Below are 13,715 nucleotides of genomic sequence, written 5' to 3' on the forward strand. Positions count from 1 at the left end.
AAAAATGTAATTTTAATTTTTTTAAATTGCCATGTGTCAAAATTTAAATGGGTAACCTGATGACCTATTCATCAGGTTACCATCATATTAACTTGTTATATATTTAAAAAAATAAAAATAAAAAGGTATCCCATACTGGGGGGTACTATAGTCTGTCTCTAAATTCAGATGGTCGCACACCCCGTGAGGAATTTACTATGAACCACATGAATTTGATGGAGGCAGGAGAAAAATCAATTAAAGAAACTGCAACTGCTGCTTCGGTTGTAGCTGCTCTTATCATCACCATTATGTTCGCTGCAACAGTGGCAACTCCTGGTGGAATTAAGGACGTCACAGGTATTCCCATATACTTGGACACCAAGGCATTTCGGATCTTTATAGTTGCAGATGTTACATCGCTCTGCTCTTCGATCCACAACTTCAGTAGTGATATTTTTGGGACTCCTCACATCACGTTTTGCAGAAGAAGATTTCTTCACATCATTGCCCAGAAAATTGATAATTGGCTTTCTTACCCTGTTTCTATCTATCGGGACCATGATGATTGCCTTTTCTTCTAGCATTTTCAGTATGCTCCGTGAACAACAATCTATTGTTAGTCTATCTATTGTACTCGCTATTCTTCCAATTGCCTCATTCCTATGGATGCAATTTCCTCTCCTTTTTGATATCATTAATTCTACTTATGGATTCAGATTAATTAAAAGGAGAGTAGAAATTAAGGTTTTGAGGATCTAAGATTCTAATATTATATGTAGTGGCGGATCCAGGATCTGAGACTTGTCTAGGCTAATTAGAACAACCACTATTTTTTTTTTTTTGGGCATAAATCCAGACACTATCACCAAAACTCTAAAAAAAATCTCCAATCTACAACACAAAATGCACATCTTTAAATAAAAAATAATCACAACATAATCAGAAGCCAAAGAAAGCATCAAGAAATTCCAAAGCCCAACAAAAGCTTGACTGCTTGAGCTGAAAAACCAGTCCCTGTTTGATGTTTCCGAACACCCACCAGAAATAGTGTACACAAACAAACCCAAAACCGATAGCCCCCAACTCACCAAGCAAAACCAATAGTAAGAGCAGTCCCAACAATCCCAATCCTCAACTTATACACAAAAGCCCAACTCACAATTACATCCGCCATTGGTAGCAAACAGAATCGGCGAGCTTCTCCTTTTGCAATTTCTTTAAGAAAACCCCATTGGGAAAAATAGAGCAGGAAGAAGAACAGAGATGTATCAAAAATTCAAAACAGGAGAGATCGATAGAGTTTCAAACCTTGTTTACGAGAAAGCGAAAGAAAGATTGTTGCTTTGGAGATTCCTTGGTCTGCGTCGCAGACTGAGGCTACTGGACAACAAGGGGTGAGATTTTCCACAAGAAGGGAATTTGGGTGTGGATTGCTTGACGCATTTCGCTTTCGAAGATAAGTAGTGTGAGGCTTCATCGAAAGAAAGATTGTTGCTTTGGAGATTCCTTGGTCTGCGTCGCAGACTAAGGCTACTGGACAACAAGGGGTGAGATTTTCCACAAGAAGGGAATTTGGGTGTGGATTGCTTGAGGCATTTCGCTTTCGAAGATAAGTAGTGTGTGGCTCCATCGACAGAAAGATTGTTGCTTTGGAGATTCCTTGGTCTGCGTCGCAGACTGAGGCTACTGGACAACAAAGGGTGAGATTTTCCACAAGAAGGGAATTTGGGTGTGGATTGCTTGAGGCATTTCGCTTTCGAAGATAAGTAGTGTGAGGCTCTTGTTGCTTTGGAGATTCCTTGGTTTGCTTCGCATACTGAGGCTACTGGACAACAAGGGGTGAGATTTTCCACAAAAAGGGAATTTGGGTGTGGATTGCTTGACGCATTTCGCTTTCGAAGATAAGTAGTGTGAGGCTTCATCGAAAGAAAGATTGTTGCTTTGGAGATTCATTGGTCTACGTCGCAGACTGAGGCTACTGGACAACAAGGGGTGAGATTTTCCACAAGAAGGGAATTTGGGTGTGGATTGCTTGAGGCATTTCGCTTTCGAAGATAAGTAGTGTGTGGCTCCATCGAAAGAAAGATTGTTGCTTTGGAGATTCCTTGGTCTGCGTCGCAGACTGAGGCCACTGGACAACAAAATGTGAGATTTTCCACAAGAAGGGAATTTGGGTGTGGATTGCTTGAGACATTTCGCTTTCGAAGATAAGTAGTGTGAGGCTCCATCGAAACGCACAAATCTGACCTACTGAGTAGTGTGCGGCTGTGAGAGATTGGGAATACACGCAACTTTTACAGATAATTTTTTTCTTTTCTTTGGGCTGGTATGGGCTAAAGATAGATATATATACTTAAGGGTTTTTGGCCTAAAATATTATCTAGGCTTGAGCCCATACAGCCTTCTACTTCCTTCCGCCCCTGATTATATGATGATGTTTTATCTTTGGTTTGCTATTTGTAATAAGAAGCTTTTGTAAAGATGAAACAGCTTACATGCTTAGATCTTGTAATAAATATTCCAACTTCCAGGTTTTATTTTTGGGTTAGCACGTTACTCAAACATTCTGTATATATCTCTTAACTTTAAATTTTCAGTTTGATATGAAGACGAATAATCTGACGCAATGTTTAGATGGATATTTATGAGTAATTTATATTCTGTGGTTCAGTCCAGTTCTAGTTGATGAGTCCTAAATCTTGTGAATGAGGTCTGGAACTTTGCTTGTTACTGGACAAGTTGTAATAAGGCCCCTACAAATTTTTGGAGTTCGTAAGTTCTTTGAAGTTAATTGAAATTTAGGACTCATGGACCACAAGATAGGCACATAGAATTGACTTTGTAGTACAACAGCCCTCTTACACCAAGAGCCATCAATATTAATTTTAGTTGAGTTATCAAGTGGCTTCCAGATGGTGGGCTTTAGTATTTGCATGGGGAGTCTAGGGTATCATTGAGAATTTCTTGTGCCATTCTCCTGCTAGTGAATAAGGTTGATGATAGGATTCTCCATGAACTATGAGATTCCTAATTTTCCAAATCCATGATGCCATCCCACCAGGCTATAAAACTAAATGACTCCTGCTCAGAACCTTTTCCAGTGCAAAAAACCGGAATATATAATATAAATTTTGTATAAATCTTTTTGTACATATATATAATTTTATAATTTTATGTGCCCCACTTACTTTTGTGCCCTTGGCCGCCCTTGATCTTCAAAGTTCAAACAATTGTCGCACGTCTTTTCACATTCCTCAATGCTTTCACCGTATTATAATATTATCCTTTCACCATATTACGGGCAACAAGATCCTTACTCCACAATTTAATATTTTAATATAAGCACATATGGTGAATTATATATATATATATATATTTTTTTTTTTCTTCCAGACTCAACATAGTATTTTTACGTACTCTTTTCTACCTTTTTTGAGAACTATAAACACAATTATAGTAAACGAATTGAATTTTAAGAGTTTCTCACTCTCTCCAAAACTTTGAAATCGAACAAATTTTCTTTTTAAATTTGGAGTAGATCTGTTGGTGCATGATTCACAATCGCTGCATCGCAACCAGAAATTGATGCATAATTCTTATTTTTTATCTAATAAAATCAACGTAAAGATTAGCCTCCCCAGCTTGACTGAATTTTATATCTCTAAAAAAAATAGAGTTTGACATTTGAAATAAACATTACACATCTATTTATGGGCAGTTTTGCCCGAGGCATCAAAAATCTCAGGACGGGCTATCTGTTGGTGCATAATTCACAATAGCTGCATCGCAACCAAAAATTGATGCATAATTTATATTTTTTATCTAATAAAATTGACGTGAAGATTAGCTGCCCAACTTGACTGAATTTTTATAAAGAAAATAGAGTTTGACATTTGAAATAAACATTACACGTCTATTTATGGGCAGTTTTGCCTGGAGTATCAAAAATCTCATGACGGGCTCTGGTCAAGATGGGAACAAATCAACCATCGACATCTCAAATTCTAAACAACCCGGCTCTTTGTTTTATAATTGAATTCCACACATACGTACGTTCTATCCAATCAACTTTCAATTATGAATTGTTCTGAAAATACCAATTAATTTTACACGATCAGTTCACACTAAAATTCAAACTAGTGTATAAAGTATAAACAATGAATTAAATGATATGGTCCCTATATGAACTATTTATTAACTTGTCTTTTTATCCCTATCGTGCGCCGGCCATTCCAAGTCAATACATCCAAATACATTTTATTTCCCATTTGTTTATATCTTATAGTATATATATGGCATTCGAAACACAACTGCTGCCTCCAAGGATTTCCCATAACATTGAAATGAAGCAACTCACATTCTCACTCCAATCATCCCTTCTACTAATATCTCTTATATTTGTCACAACCTCAGTTTCCTTAAAAATTCCAAGGCTGAGTCCAACTGGAGGGCATTGGACACAAGGCCGACCCAGCGAAGCTTCATCATCTGCATTTGATCCCAAAGATCTTCAGACATTTTACTACAACCAAACACTTGACCATTTCAACTTTAGGTATGATAGCTTCAATACTTTTCAACAAAGATATTTGATCAATTCCAAGCATTGGGGTGGCTCCAATATCAGTGCACCTATACTCGCTTACTTAGGCGCAGAAGAATCAATTGATGTTGATATACCTATTATTGGGTTCCTACCTGAAAACGCCATTCACTTTCAAGCCCTCCAGATATATATAGAGGTACATTCTGTATGAATCTGTTGTAAGACCGAGATAATCGATTAGTTAGCTGTATTATACTTATATGTATTATTGGGTCTGAGACTTTAGTTTTTTTTTTTTTTTTCCCTTATCAGCACCGGTACTATGGGGAATCAATCCCATTCGGATCAACGGAAGTGGCATTTAAAAATGCAAGCACTCTTGGATACTTCAACTCAGCCCAAGCTATAGCAGATTATGCAGAAATTCTCATACATGTAAAGAAGCAGCTACATGCTGAACATTCTCCGGTCATTGTTATTGGTGGCTCATATGGTGGAAGTGAGTGACTCAATGTACACTTTTGAAATTAAAATTGTTACATTAAGGGCTCGTTTGATAACATACATATATGTTCTTTGACAGTGCTTGCTTCATGGTTTCGTCTAAAGTATCCCCACGTCGCTCTTGGAGCTCTGGCCTCATCAGCTCCAATTCTATACTTTGATGACATAGTTCCTCCAGAAACAGGATACTACTCCATTGTCACCAAGGATTTTCGAGTAATATATTTCTTCCTTAATTTCTTTCCTTCTATAAATTTATATAAACTACTGGGGAGGTGTACCCCATACCGGCAATCTGAACGTACCAGAGCTAAGCAAAAATCCCACTGACAAATAGTTTAATTCACAGTTGGCTAGGGTCTGACACAATATAATTTTTGCACGCTACTATTTTCAGTTAATTAGTACATAAACAGATTGATTATAGACATGCATATGTGTAGGAAGCTAGTGAGACTTGCTACCAAATCATAAAGAAGTCTTGGTCTGAAATTGATATTATTGCTTCTAAGCCTGAAGGCCTCTCAAGTCTTAGCAAGAAATTCCGAACTTGCAGGTACATCCCCTGATAAGTTTCATATGATGTGCATAATCATTTTTTCCGTAAAACATAATTAGTGAATAATAATAATAATAATAATATATATGTTCAGGTGATTATTTTTGTGATTTCCCTTTTCTGTTCTTGTTTTGCAATTAACTAGACCGTTGACCACGTCGTCTGAGCTCAAGGACTACTTGGACTCGATGTATGCTGGGGCAGCTCAATACGATCGTCCACCGAATTATCCGGTTACTGTAGTCTGCGGTGGCATTGATGGAGCTTCATCTACAGATGATATTTTGACAAAAATATTTGCAGGTGTGGTTGCATATACCGGAAACCTGTCATGCTATGTCAACCAGCCCAGAAATGTAACAGAAAGACACGTCGGGTGGGCCTGGCAGGTAAATGATCAAATAATTAATTTATTTATCAAGCTGTAGTGTTTGTTTAGATAATAGTTAAATCTGAAAGCCAACCCTAATACGTAGACGTCCACAATTGTATTTTTAGAGTAAAAGACACAATATGTTCATCATGCTGACTATTAATTCTAAGGGTCCGTGGTACATGATAAAAAGCTAGCTAGCTTTGAGGTCACAGAATTGACAGGCCAGGGAGAATGCTTCTTCTTGCTTAAGAAACACGTACGTTTGCAATATTTTTTTTATTTTCATCTTTTCTGAAAAGGGATTTGCAATCCGGTTAAAGTTGGGAGTACATTTGCAATATCTAAGAAGTTATACATGAGGTCAAATTTCTAAAGAAACAGCAATTTCCGGCACATTAGTACTATTGCCTTGATCTTGTTTCACAACGTTATTACAGTTTGCATCAGGGCCAAGTTTCTAACAGCTTGACAAACTTTCATTTACCCTAATTCAAATATGTTTGAAGATGGTTAACCACGATCCACCTATTTGTTTCTTGATTATTTAGACATGTAGTGACATGGTGATTCCCATAAGCGTGAACAACGACACCATGTTTCCACCGTACAAATTTGATCTCGATGAATTTATCAATAACTGCAAGGCAACCTATGGCGTCCCTCCCAGGCCTAATTGGGTGACTACCTACTTTGGAGGCCATGTATGTAATGCTGTTACTTTCTTATTATTGCTCATAACCTAGCTACCCTAATTCTTTTACTCTGCTTAATTCATATGAAATGCATGAATATATGCTAATATTAATACAACCTATGCTAAATATGTGATGCAGGACATAAAACTGAGTCTCTCCAGGTTTGCTAGCAACATCATTTTCTCCAATGGGCTAAGAGACCCTTACAGTATTGGCGGGTATGTACGGATACGAAGATGACTTCAAAACAAATATAAATGAATCAAGTTTATCATTTTCATTGTCTTTATAAAACAAGACGATTCAAGATTAATATATAGTATTTGACTAAATTTAACATTGTTTTACTCTCATGATAGCGTTTTGGAAGACATATCAGACAGTGTGGTAGCTGTCCATACAAAGAATGGTATGTATCTTTCCAAATTCATTACTCCAAACATGTTTCGAGTTTTAGGGAAATACATATTTTCGTTTTATTAACTACCCAAAATTAAAATGTACTTTTACAGGGTCTCACTGCTTGGATATTTTCACCTCAACCCATGCCGATCCAGACTGGTTGGTCAATCAGCGGAAAAGTGAGGTCAGAATCATCAAAGGATGGATGGCTAAATACTATGCTGACCTTCAAGCTCTCCAATAAGAAATACCACATTAAATAATATAGTTGGACAAATCCAGATTACACCTACACAAAATATCTCTTTGCAAACAAGTAGCTTCTTTTTGGCAAGAGATCACAACAAAGTGAAGGTCCTAAAGAAAACAATAATCACCATCTTTTCATTTGTAAATTTCTTTTTTAAAGGATCGACATGGGTTATAGAAATAACACACTTTAATTACGTCACACTCTTGGTCTCTATTACCAATCTTATCCCTGAAGCTTCAATCGTTTCCACTAGAATTAATGAATGTGGTCCTTCTTGATTATAAAGGATCTTATCATCTTCAAAAAACGCTTGCTAATAAGTTCTGAATACTGCACCTTTCTCAATATTTGAATCATTACAACTAAGTGTTACTTCAGCATTCATTCGATATTATTATTGTTATTATTTTTTTTTTAATAAGAGATTGACTAAACGAAAGCAAAAAGAAAAATGAGAAGAGGGATAACACATGAACAAATGACAGAAAGGTTAAATATTTTAAGGGTAGCGATAGGGGTTTTAAATAAGACGTAAATTTTTTGAAGCCTTAATCTTATGTGGCATGCTATGTCAGTTTAGATAATTAGTATCATAAAATAGGGAAAGGATCAATAGCTATCTCGTTTTTAGTAAAATTATACTTCAATTCTAATCTATTGGATTATATATATATTTTTTTAATAATGGAAATCCATTTATAATAATAACTCATGCCAAGAAGGCCATTACATACCCATCCGCTGACACATAATAATTGCCAGACAAGAATTCGTGGAGTAGCCACAGTGGTACATAGGATAGACCTACTCTATTCGAACTTATCGCTCACTTATTGAAGTGAACCTATAACTATGCCAGACATTTACATAGTTTATAGGCTTAACAAAAAGAAAAACCCTATATCTTCTCCTTGCCCTTGAAGCTAGGGCTTGGAGGCTTGCCTGAATACAGAACACTCAGAACATCTTCAGCAGGAACCTTTTTTGCTTTTGGTGGATTTTGTTCTTTGCTCCCAAAGGCCAACCTCTCTTCTTCTTGCCACCAGGAAGCTCAAGTTGTAAAGGTTTAGGCATCATACCCTCTGCAGGCACAAGCATACCACTTGGTGTTTCCACCAAACCCAGAGATTTGACATTGAATTTTGTAGGGAATTCAGGCATTTTTACCTTCTTTGAGGGAGCAATAGGGCTTGTTTTACCCTCTAGCAAATCAGCCATCATAAACTGCAATTTTTTTGGAGATGGAAAGGGCCGATTTCTCTTAGTAGGCTGGTCGGTATCCACAGGTACCAAAGCCAATTCATTGTCGTCATTAGTATGTGTTTTTCCTGCATGACGAAGAACAATGGGTTTGCGTACCTTACTAGTCTCAGCACCTCCAAAAAGAGACCTTCCCACAGGTGGGAGAATGGGGGTGGAAAGCCCATGGAAGCGAAACAATCCATCCTTGAACTGATTGTCGTGAAAACCTAAGAAGGGGCCAGTGAGATTCAATTTTCTTGCCGCCAGTGTGGGAGCTTCCTTGACCACCGGCGCAGTGGTTTCAGCCTGACACGCTTCCCCCTTATGATACACACAAAGGCATATACTGCATTTGCCCACAAGATTCTCAAAAAAGAAGTGAACCTCTTGTTCTACCCCTTTGCCAAATTTTAGGGTTTTGTGCAGGAAGAAGGGTTTCAAAATTGCATGAGAAACCCTAACCATAATTTCCCGAGTTGCATCAAATAACTTTTGATCCAGATGAAGAAATTTACCCGCAATGGAGGCAACATTGGCAATAGTGTTCCTTTGCTCATATGCTGGCGGCATGTCAGTGATGCGAACCCAAAAGAAAAGGTCCTCAATCTCCATCTATTGGATTATATAAGCATTGATGGTTGAGATTTAATACAATTTTTTTTTTTTTTTTTAGAAAAGGTAGGTGTCAATCCATTAATAGTAAAATGTAGGTAATATCATACAATAGCTCACCCAAATATTGGGCTATGACAAGGTTGAGCTATTCCTAGATAACCTTAAATTAATCTAAAAGTAACATGTTGGTGATGAAAAATTCCGATTGGATTTTGACCAGGAACAGTTGAGAAGCTTCTCAAGATCATTGACCCGAAGTTTGACCATCAGCTCGAAAAGGGGGGTTACCTGTAGAAAATCTTCGACACCTAAGTCAATATCTCTCTTAGTCGAGTATAGTAGAATGAGTCGGAATGAGATGCATTACCTTGATGTCGATCCTCCTATATATAGGCGATAACATATTTGGTCGACAAGTAGTCATTACTACTGCTTTTATGGCTATATATATATATATATATATATATATATATATATATATATATATAGGATTAAATTCAGTTTACCCCCCTGAGGTTTGGGGGTATTTTCATGTTAGTCCCTGTCCTCTCAATTTCATCAGTTTACCCCCTGAGATTTACAATTCCAGTCACCCGTGTCCAATTCCTCTGGCTCCGTCCAAATTGGACGTTAAATCAGACCAAGGAGGGCTAAATCGGTCATTTCAGCACGATTGGTTCCAAAATTTAAAAATTTAGGCATAAATATATAACCACATATTATAATAAGGATAATGTAACAAAGCAAAAGTTGACTAAGAGCAAAAAGTTTGTTAAAAAGTGACAAAGACCAAATCCAACAAGTTCTTAAAATTGAGCTGAACCTTAAACAAATGACATTTTTTCTGAAAAATTCCAAATTTGCTTGAACTACAAACATATAGGATTAAAGCATAGTCTTAATATATTTCATAGAACAAAATAGAGCATACATTGTCTTTAGCATTAGCATGCCATTGGATGAATATCAGTACTTTACATCCATAAAACCAAAAAATCAAAGTTGCAATGGGACTTAGCTCTAATCATCTTCTCAAAAGATTAGAGCTAGCAACCAAGTTACATAGCTCAAGGTTGCGCAAAAGACTGCAACATAAACCAAATACGATAAAGTTTAGGGCATGCTAATAAGACAACATACAGTACATAAGCCTATTTTTTCCCTTCCTTTTCCTTGATTCTGATAGATGACCTACTTGGGGCTGCTTGCTTAGAAGACGATGAAGGCTTGGGAGGAGGATTTGACATTGCTGGCCGAGGAGCTTGAGCAGGAGCAGGTTTCGGGGTTGTTGATGTTCTTGCAGGTCTACCCTTTGTCTTCCCTGAAGCATTTGATGCTCTTTCTATTGCTGCCTTCTTTTCATCTCTCTTTTTCTACAAATATGAGGCAGCAACACTCCATTTAAAACAGCAACAAAGTCGCAACAAACCACACAATCAATGCAATGAATAGAACATTACCTTAAGCTTATCTGCCCTAAGTTGTACCTTCTTCCTCAGGTCATTCTTTGTCAATGGCTCCTTTCTCTTAGTATTGGTCTAAAGCACACAAGTACACTAATAAGTTCACATAAATACACATGAATCAAAAAAAATCCAGAATGTATAAAATTCATACCTGAGTTCCGGATGTTGATTCATCTAACTTCCTCTTCTTGTCACTGGTTGTTGAGGTCTTGTTCTTGGGTGGCAAGTGTCTATGACAAGTCTCGACATTGTGGCCAACTTCATGACAGTTGCTACACTTGAGAGACCTCTGCACCTTGCCAAGCTTTATACCTCCAATTTCTGCCTTCTCAGCTGCACTCTTGATCCTCTTTGTTCTTGGTCTCCCCGGCTGCCTTGTGTATTGGGGGGGAAGAATTGGAGGTTCAGCACTCTTTGACCACAGATCCATACCATTAACAGGTTTGATTGTGTTGTTGTAAGTAGCCATGTATGTCTTCTTTAGGTAGCAATGATCTACAAAGTCCTCAGGGGCTTGTCTCATGTAATTGATGGCTGCAATAGCATGTTTACATGGGATGCCAGTTAAATCCCATCTTCGGCATGCACAAGTGTGTGCTTGAAGGTTGACCACATATTTGCTGCCCCCTATGCTCTCAACCTCAAGTGTGTGTTTTGTCTTTAGGATCAAGCACTCCCACTTGGCTAGCTTGAGTAGGCACAATTGGATGCCATTCCAACTCCCTTATCACAATTCCAGAAGCCTTCTTTGCTGTCCTACTCGGGACATCTTTCCTCGGTGAATCTGGAAGTTGCTTTATCACTACCCCTGGCTTCCTCCTCGGTGAATCCGGCAATTCTTCGATAACAACTCCATATGAACCAGCTTGACTATAAGCAAAATCATGGAACTCATCTTCTTCATACATAAACAGCTCATCATCCTCATCATCATCTATCTCTTCATAGTCCCTCTTAAGCTCCCAATGATCCAAGTATATAATAACAAGCCTAATTTGTGGAACACACAAGCACATTGTAATAGCATCAAGATCAGTGGAAAGCTTTGTTAAAGCTTCATCCTCAGTCCCAACCTTATACCAATAATCTATCCTCTTTCCACTATAGTCTTGGTTCAACCCCCTAACCATACCATCAACTTCCACAAGTGACATCTTGTCCTTATCAACATAGTCATAATAGGACACCTTCCCACCTATATATTGGTTCTCCTTAAAATAACCCCCATGGTACATCTTCACGGTAAAATAATCCGGGTGACCTGCATTTGAAAAAAAAAAAAAAATCAAAGCTCTGTCAAAATAAAGATCCCAAAAGTAATGCACAGAGCAAAGTCTCATGAATGAAAAAGTCAAACACAAAGAACACCAAGACAAACCCTGAAGGACCACACCAGCAACATACCATAAAGGACTACAACAGCAACATTCTTTACAGCTAGGACCACCTCTTCTAACAACAAAGAATTTTACAACTAGGACCACCTCTTCTAAAAGCAACGTTCTTTACAATATAATAGGACTACAACAGCCCTTATGCAAGCAGCCGTATACTTTAATTCATACTAGGACCACCATTACAGTATTTAAAGACCTAACTCAGCACCCAACAACTTTCTGCATTATCTGCAATACTTTACTCATCACCATAAACACAAACAGACAATAAACCCCCATAAATTGCCCCGACTTGCTGAGATTTCATGAATGATATCATATATTCTAACCCATTCCCTAAACCCGAAACCCCCAATCCGTCCTCTACCTATAAACCCCAAAATGGAATACAAATCCCTAAAACCAAAGCCCTACCCGAAACCCTAATACCCATAACAAAACCCAAATCGAAACAAAAAACAATCGATTCAAATTAACTCACTGTAATTAGGAAGCTCCTCTCCTGCAATTTCCTCTCGCGGTGTCCATTCATCATCCGCCATTTTGCCCCGATGCTTCTAGGTATCGGGTTCTTTCCTTCCGACCTCCGTAACGAGTTCTGGGTTTCAATCCCTCTTCTCTTCTCCGTAACGGGTTCAAGGAGTGTTCTTTGGTTTCGAGATTGGGTTTAGATCTAAAATGGGGAATCGTGCTGTTGTTTAATATTTTTAGGTTTATTTGAGGGGGGACTGATCGAGGTTTTGGAACACTGAGAGGGAAAACAAGCTCAGGGTTAGGTTGGTAATTCAACCACTAAACCCTCAAAAAGTCATTCCATTTCAACTGATTTAACGTCCAATTTGGACGGAGCCAGAGGAATTAGACACGGGTGATTGGAATTGTAAATCTCAGGGGGTAAACTGAATTTAATCCATATATATATATATATATATATATATATATATAAGGTAATTACTCAAAGAGAGGGCCATTATTCTTGAACAACTGAACACCTTGGAGTCGGGTCTTCTTTTCGCACTATTACAGATACGAAAATAATGGGAAAAATTGGATTCAATTGTCAACTATTCGTATCAGAAATAGGATTGACTACAGATTCGAGCCATAGCACATGGTTTCAAAAAACCGTACGATTTTCCCGATCTAAATTCTAAATAAAGTAGGTTTTACATGAAGAAGATTTGGCTCAGCATGTTCTATTCGATACAGGTAAGAGAAGAGCCCGACTCAGTATTCTTAAAAAAAAAAAATTGAGAAATCAGAACCAAGTCAAAATGATACGGATCTACTCCTTCTTCTTGCGCCAAAGATCTTATCATTTCCGAAGAAACTGGAGTTACATCTCTTTTCCATTTTCATTCAAGAGTTCTTATGTGTTTCCACGCCCTTCGAGACCCTGAAAAGTGGGCAAATTCCTTTTCTTTTCTTAGGAACACATTCAAGATTCGTCACTACAAAAAGGATAATGGTAACCCCACCATTAACTACTTCATTTATGATTTATGAATTTCATAGTAATAGAAATACATGTCCTACCGAGACATAATTTGGAACTTGCTATCCCATTGCTTAGCAGGCAAAGATTTACCTCCGTGGAAAGGATAATTCATTCAGATCAACATGAGAGTCCAACTACATTACATTGCCATAATCCATGTTGTATATTTGAAAGAGGTTG

General features: G+C 37.7%; 2 protein-coding genes across 2 annotated transcripts; one reads left to right on the top strand and one right to left on the bottom strand.

The window, feature by feature from the left end:
• The first annotated feature begins 4,321 nt into the window (after positions 1–4,321).
• On the top strand, positions 4,322–7,544 carry LOC133717466 (uncharacterized). Its single transcript, XM_062144181.1, has 9 exons — positions 4,322–4,724; positions 4,841–5,027; positions 5,112–5,248; positions 5,476–5,588; positions 5,737–5,980; positions 6,516–6,668; positions 6,801–6,880; positions 7,022–7,071; positions 7,175–7,544. Exons 1-9 carry the CDS (start codon positions 4,326–4,328, stop codon positions 7,306–7,308), a joined length of 1,497 nt encoding a protein of 498 aa, XP_062000165.1. The 5' UTR covers positions 4,322–4,325; the 3' UTR covers positions 7,309–7,544.
• Positions 7,545–10,110: 2,566 nt separating this feature from the next.
• On the bottom strand, positions 10,111–11,739 carry LOC133718841 (uncharacterized). The gene is made up of 3 exons (XM_062145716.1): positions 10,792–11,739; positions 10,635–10,712; positions 10,111–10,547 (listed from the first exon to the last, which is right to left on the bottom strand). Exons 1-3 carry the CDS (start codon positions 11,161–11,163, stop codon positions 10,326–10,328), a joined length of 672 nt encoding a protein of 223 aa, XP_062001700.1. The 5' UTR covers positions 11,164–11,739; the 3' UTR covers positions 10,111–10,325.
• Positions 11,740–13,715: the final 1,976 nt, after the last annotated feature.

This window comes from Rosa rugosa, chromosome 6 (genome assembly GCF_958449725.1).
Source record: "Rosa rugosa chromosome 6, drRosRugo1.1, whole genome shotgun sequence".
Lineage (NCBI taxonomy): Eukaryota > Viridiplantae > Streptophyta > Magnoliopsida > Rosales > Rosaceae > Rosa > Rosa rugosa.

What these genes read in the sequence shown, in the direction of transcription:
- LOC133718841 (XM_062145716.1), bottom strand. Translation starts at nt 11,163, where the DNA reads ATGAGACAAGCCCCTGAGGACTTTGTAGATCATTGCTACCTAAAGAAG. An exon ending in AATCAACATCCGGAACTCAG is followed by an intron (nt 10,713 to 10,791) that starts GTATGAATTTTA and finishes TGTGTGCTTTAG; the next exon opens with ACCAATACTAAGAGAAAGGA. An exon ending in TTAGGGCAGATAAGCTTAAG is followed by an intron (nt 10,548 to 10,634) that starts GTAATGTTCTAT and finishes TCATATTTGTAG; the next exon opens with AAAAAGAGAGATGAAAAGAA.
- LOC133717466 (XM_062144181.1), top strand. Translation starts at nt 4,326, where the DNA reads ATGAAGCAACTCACATTCTCACTCCAATCATCCCTTCTACTAATATCT. An exon ending in TGGTGGCTCATATGGTGGAA is followed by an intron (nt 5,028 to 5,111) that starts GTGAGTGACTCA and finishes GTTCTTTGACAG; the next exon opens with TGCTTGCTTCATGGTTTCGT. An exon ending in CTACCTACTTTGGAGGCCAT is followed by an intron (nt 6,669 to 6,800) that starts GTATGTAATGCT and finishes TATGTGATGCAG; the next exon opens with GACATAAAACTGAGTCTCTC.